General features: G+C 33.9%; 1 protein-coding gene across 1 annotated transcript; it reads right to left on the bottom strand.

Annotated features, from left to right (window-relative positions):
- Positions 1-893: 893 nt before the first annotated feature.
- LOC127129829 (uncharacterized) lies at positions 894-4327 on the bottom strand. The gene is made up of 4 exons (XM_051058948.1): positions 4231-4327; positions 2251-3088; positions 1993-2165; positions 894-898 (listed from the first exon to the last, which is right to left on the bottom strand). Exons 1-4 carry the CDS (start codon positions 4325-4327, stop codon positions 894-896), a joined length of 1113 nt encoding a protein of 370 aa, XP_050914905.1.
- Positions 4328-6000: the final 1673 nt, after the last annotated feature.

Here is a 6000-nt window from a genome sequence, read left to right as displayed (position 1 = left end):
ATCACCATGAGAATAACTTATGACACTTTGCATAACTTTCTATATAGTATTCTCATAGTGAGTCAATCCGGTATAAATATTACTCCTAATATTCATACCTATGTTTAAGACTTGATAACTCTTTATCCATAATCCATGAGATGTGATCATCAGTCTACAAACATAATAGTCTTAATGCTTTAATGTTATCCCACTTCACACTAAAGCTCGACTACGGATACTTTAAGAATAGTGTCCTTATGTTTAATGTGTTCTCATAATTAAGTCACACTTAATACATTAAACGGACTATCTATTCCAGGGACTTTATTAATCAACCATAATAAAGAAAATGCCTTTTATTAATAAATAATTCGATACAAGTACCAAAAAGTATTGGTCTCTAGGGCTTACACCAACACGGTCCATCTACCCTAGCCACCACTCCAGCTGATGTAGAAGATGGTTATCTGGAGTGGTATTATTGTGTTTCGCATCCACGGTTGGTCCCTCCCCATCGTGACGATCCAAGAGAGGTACCAGATCCTGTATATGACGTCGGACCATCTGATCCTGATTGAGCTCGTGTATCTACATTTATTCATCGTTATCTGAGACAGGTTAATGCCGAAGAGGAAGATCCACAGTTTGCTGATTTATTTGAAGCTTTGCATATTTCTCGTTCACATTGATTTATGTATTAAGTTTTAGAACTGAATATAATAGACATAATATAAAATTCATGTTTTGATTACATATTTATGTTTTGAGTACATATTCATGCTAATACAGGTGTAAGTAATTGCAAATGTTGCATACGTCCTGCAAATCCTAACATCCAAGTAGTTGTTGTATGAGAACGATATTTCCTCCAATCTAATGTGACCGGTGGCAATGGAAACCCTTCTTTCACGTTAACCTGATAAAATAAAATAATTAAAATATTAAGTCATATAAAATATTAAGTGAAATAATTAAAATATTAAGGCATATAACATAACTTGTCATACAAAATACATACCCGAACCCAATGATTGTGGGTAACAAAACCAATGCAATAAATAGAGACATTTGGTGAATGTGAACTTGTCATCGGAAAGAAAGTCATGCACGGATTTCCTAAACAGACAAGTACAACATTATAGCGATTCGCTATCAAGTAACCCATATCTGGTAGACTCAACCATTTTTCAGGTGGCTGTGAACCAAAGGATTATATCATCAAAGATTCTCTCACTTCTGACAACCGATTAGAAAATAACTTGTCATACAAAGTTGACCTATCCTTGTCTATTATTTCCAACCCCAACTCTCTGCGAACCATTGGCCAACCATCCTCACCATATCCATGCAATGATGCAATGACTCTAAATCCATAATTACCATCTGATTCAACATTAAATACATCTTCAATGTATGACCTAATATGATTAGGAAATTGAAGAATGAATTGTGGTTGCTTCTTTGATAATTTTAACTTCTTCGAAGTATGTGATGGTTGAGATTGCCTTTGTGAAGATTGATATGCCTTATCAACATACTCATGATACGAAGGGTCCCTATAAACATCATATTCTGCTAGTTTTTTCCCTTTCTTCTTCACTCCTCCTTTGGTTTTTAGTTTCTTAGGTGGTGGACACAATGGAGTCATTGTTGGGTATGCTAGTTCACATACCCTACTCTTTAATGCCCTTTTCCCAATAACATCTAATGACCTAAATCGTCTCCATAATTCATCCATTGCACAAGTCATATCCACCTCTGATCCATCATCTTCACCTACCTCTAACTCAACTTCCATAGTTAGTTTCCTCCAATGAACATGAACAACATCAATGGGTATCGGTATACCATCTAGTGTGTATCTTCCTAACTCACAAGCACAAGGTAACCCATAAGATGTTCTAAGAGTATAACCACATATTTGCCTGTTAGTTCCAACATTATCAACTCTCAATAACTCTTCAGCAATACGTCTCAAAGCAGCTCGAGATACGGAACCACGCAAATAACCATAAAAGGGACTTATGTGCGCGTTCTCAACTTCGTAAAAACTCTTTTGAAAAGAAGCTCTAATGTTTCCCAGTTGTAACCTCAAGTTGTTATTCATGGCTTCCCAACATTTGACCATGTCACCTATACTGTTTCCTAACATCTGCTTTAACTTCCAATGAGCAGATTCAACCCTAAAAATATTGAAAATAACACATAAAAAATACATAGAAATAATATCACATATAAAAATAACACTTAAAAAATTATAAGACGTACCGATTAGTCGTTGTGTTACCCAAATGTAGCACTCGATTAATCCATGCTCCAACAAATCTATGCCTATGTGGAGTCAACCATGTGTCTTTCACATAATTAATAAATCCACTATAATCAACACATGCTTGCTCAAGTTGATGCAACCGTTGACCATACTCAACCTCATCACTAGCCCAAACAACTTCCATCCATAATGTGTCTATCGTCTTTTGCAGGTCATTCACCACATGTTGTTTGCATTTGGCACCAACGTTTTTGTTAATGTGAAATCTACATAGCAAATTAATCGACCTGGGAAACACAATTTCAATTGCTTTCATCAAAGCAAGATCTCTATCTGTCAAAATCACTTGTGGACATATGTCTTTCTTCACAAACAACTCTTTTAGTTTCTCCAATACCCAGCAAAAATTCTTTGTCTGCTCAGACTCCATATACGCAAATGCAACAGCAAAAGTCAACTCGGTCGATGTCATGCCAACAATTTCAAACAAAGGTTGTCTATATTTATTTGTCTTGTAGGTGCTATCCATAACTAACACAATCGGAAAAATATTCAACAACTTAACTGAATCAGGATGTGCCCAAAATATCTCTCTCACCACTTCCGAGTCATCCTTTTTTCTACTCCAATAGACATAGCCTGCATCCTCAATAAGCTTAAACAGATGTTGTATCTCACTCCTAGGACCTCTTATCTCTTTTTGTATCACACTCTTATGCTTGTATACTTGCGTAATCCGAGTGACATTATCAGGATCTCGGTCTTGCAAGGAAAGCAATATGTGTCTAGGGGGTACACGTCTCTTTGTCAAATCAGCGACATGTTGCTTCTCATCTGTGGTCAACCTACCGATAAACGAATGACCATATAATCTATCAGGTAAACCATGATTATGTAACCCACATTTTACATCAATCTTCCAACCAGATCCATCTTTCGTTGGAGTCGACCTGATTTTAAATGGGCATTCACATTTCTTGGACGCACTTTGGGTACCACTATCAGTCCTCTTGTGTTTCCCACCTTTATCACAACCAAATATTAATTTGTTACTTCTCCCTCTCTTCCCTGTTTCAGTATCTGAACGACTGATAATAACAGTTACTTTATTATCGATTCCAACCTCTTTAATCCATCTGATAACCTCTTCTCGTGTACCAAATCTTTCAGTCGTTATAAACGCATCAGTAGTATCTACACATATTTGGGGAAGATTTTCCATTCCTGCAAAATAAAAAACAGATTAAAAAAAAAAGTAAACCGGAACACTTCTTCAAAGAGTTCCGGTAAACAAATTTACACAAACCGAAACACTTCTTCAAAGAGTTCCGGTATGTGTAAATTTGTTTACCGGAACTCTTTCAAGAAGTGTTCCGATTTGTAACTTCTTTCTGATTGAACCGGAACTCTTTCATGAAGTCTTCTGGTTCATTGCTTTGTGTGTTCCGGAAGTTATTTTTGAAGTCTTCCGGTTTGGAAAAAATACATACCGGAAGTCTTTTTGCAGGAGTTCCGGTGCGAGGGGTGTGAAACGTGTAATTTCTAAAATTTTCAACTGAATGGTAAAAATGAAATGGTAAATTGGTTAAAACCAATTAAGGGTAGAATGTGAATTTTTGAAAAATTATAGGGGTATGAGACTAACTGTAGGGGTACAAGGTAAGATTTTCAAATTTTGGTTGAACAAATGAAATATCCGGTACAAATAAAACAATCTTGTAGTTTAATTAAAAAATTCGATAAGCAAAACGAAATTTAGATATTTTTTTAAAACAACCTTATTGTATTAAATTTTTTACAAATCGTCGAAAAAATTTATACTTTAAAAGTATCCTTTTTTAAAATTCCTCTTGCACATACCAGATTTTTAAAGGATGTGAAATAAATTCGGTAGTGTAATTTTAAGGGTTGAGATTTTGCCGACAGTTTGTACGGTTGTGATTGCATCAACTATTTTGTGTGGTCCTTCATATAACCCGCAGCAGACGCCTCAGTAGTTGTATGTAGATTAACATTTGTAGTAGTCTGAGACTCTATCTCAGAATGATGGGGCATCTCTGTCTCGGACACCATCTTTCTATCATCCTCAACAGCTGTTTGGACATCCTCGACAACTAGCTCATCATCAGGATCTCTAGTTTATCCAGCAGCAGGTCTACATCTTATATGTCACATACCGCGGGTACGAAATTATCTTATATGTCGCATACCGCGGGTACGAAATTATCTTATATGTCGCATATCGCGGGTACGAAATTGTTCGTCCGTCAAACGCCTCTTGTGAGAATCGGTCGAGGCAACTCTTTCCACCAAGAGAGACGAGTCCTATAGGTCATATCCACTCGCACAAGCTCTTGCTACATCTCTGTCACGCTGCGTAGAAATAATAGTGTCGTCTGATCCTTTGGTCCTCAATGGGAAAAAATAATGCAATTTAAACTACACTTCTTTTATATCTAAAATCCTTTGTGCATTTACCATATTTTATTTAATTTCCAGCTAACCAAAAGCTAATTTTACACTATCGATTTTTTCTAAAACCATATGTATAAATGCATGCATATTTACATTTTTGTTTCAAAAACCCGATAGAAACCATGCATTTGTATCGGATTTTATAAAAATATTCGAAAGAATGATTTCATTTTTACTAATTTTTTCAAAATATCTTATAAAAAGTAAGCATTTTTACCGGTTATTTTGAAATAACCGGTAAAAATGCATGAAAAACAAGAGTTTTTACCGAACTTTTCTAAAAATGCGGTAAAAATGCATAATTTTTTACAAAAAATTTGGTATAAACATAAAAATTCGATAAAAATTGAAACTCACTTTCATAAATTCGATAGTTTGTCTGAAAAATTCGGTATTGACGAGAGCTTTTCAAAATATTTGAAATCTTACCATGAAATCGTGAAATAAATTTTTATATTTTACAAAATTAATATGATAAATACATAATATATATGGGGATGTCAAGTCAGATTTTGAAGGTGGTAGGATAAAACTTCACAATTTTAAGAGAAATTTTACTCATCTATATAGTTTTTAATATTTTTTACAATAATAATATCTTCAGTTCAACCTGTCTTATGTCTTTTATAAAAATAAAAATATCATCGGATAATGAGTTATTTATGGTATAAATTTTATATTTCATAATTGATTTAAAATAAAATCGTGGCCAAAATAAAATCACTAAAAAATAATATATTAAATATTTCAACTTTGAAAATTCTAAATAAAAACTAATTTATTCTTATTAAAAAATAGAATATTTAGTATATATTTCAGTATTATATACCACTTTTATTCATTGATTTATTTTGACAACAATTTTATTTTAATAAAAATTGGGATATATTTATAAAAAAATTATTGCATATTATTAATTAAAAACTTCGGTAATAAAAATTATACTAACTGCAACCTAAAATTTGTTTTGGCTATGACATATCGAATAGGCAACATAATTGTTGTCTAATTGTTGCCTTTTGTTCTAGCAACGATTTTCTACCTTCCGACAATGCTTCTTAGACGTCACTTAATGTGTTATAGTGATATGTTATGGAAAGATGTTTCTGAAAGAGGGTGGTGTCTTGACAAGATCCTTCCATTGCCTTTGATTTTGGCAATGACTTCTTTTTCTTCTAGTAACAGTTTTTGGACGTTGCTCAAAATCATGCTTTCAAAAAACTGCTTTTAGACGGGGTGCACTCTGAATGATCTTTCCAAACATGTCGGAA

This window comes from Lathyrus oleraceus, chromosome 3 (assembly GCF_024323335.1).
Source record: "Lathyrus oleraceus cultivar Zhongwan6 chromosome 3, CAAS_Psat_ZW6_1.0, whole genome shotgun sequence".
Lineage (NCBI taxonomy): Eukaryota > Viridiplantae > Streptophyta > Magnoliopsida > Fabales > Fabaceae > Lathyrus > Lathyrus oleraceus.
This window is presented reverse-complemented; position numbering and strand designations above follow the sequence as displayed.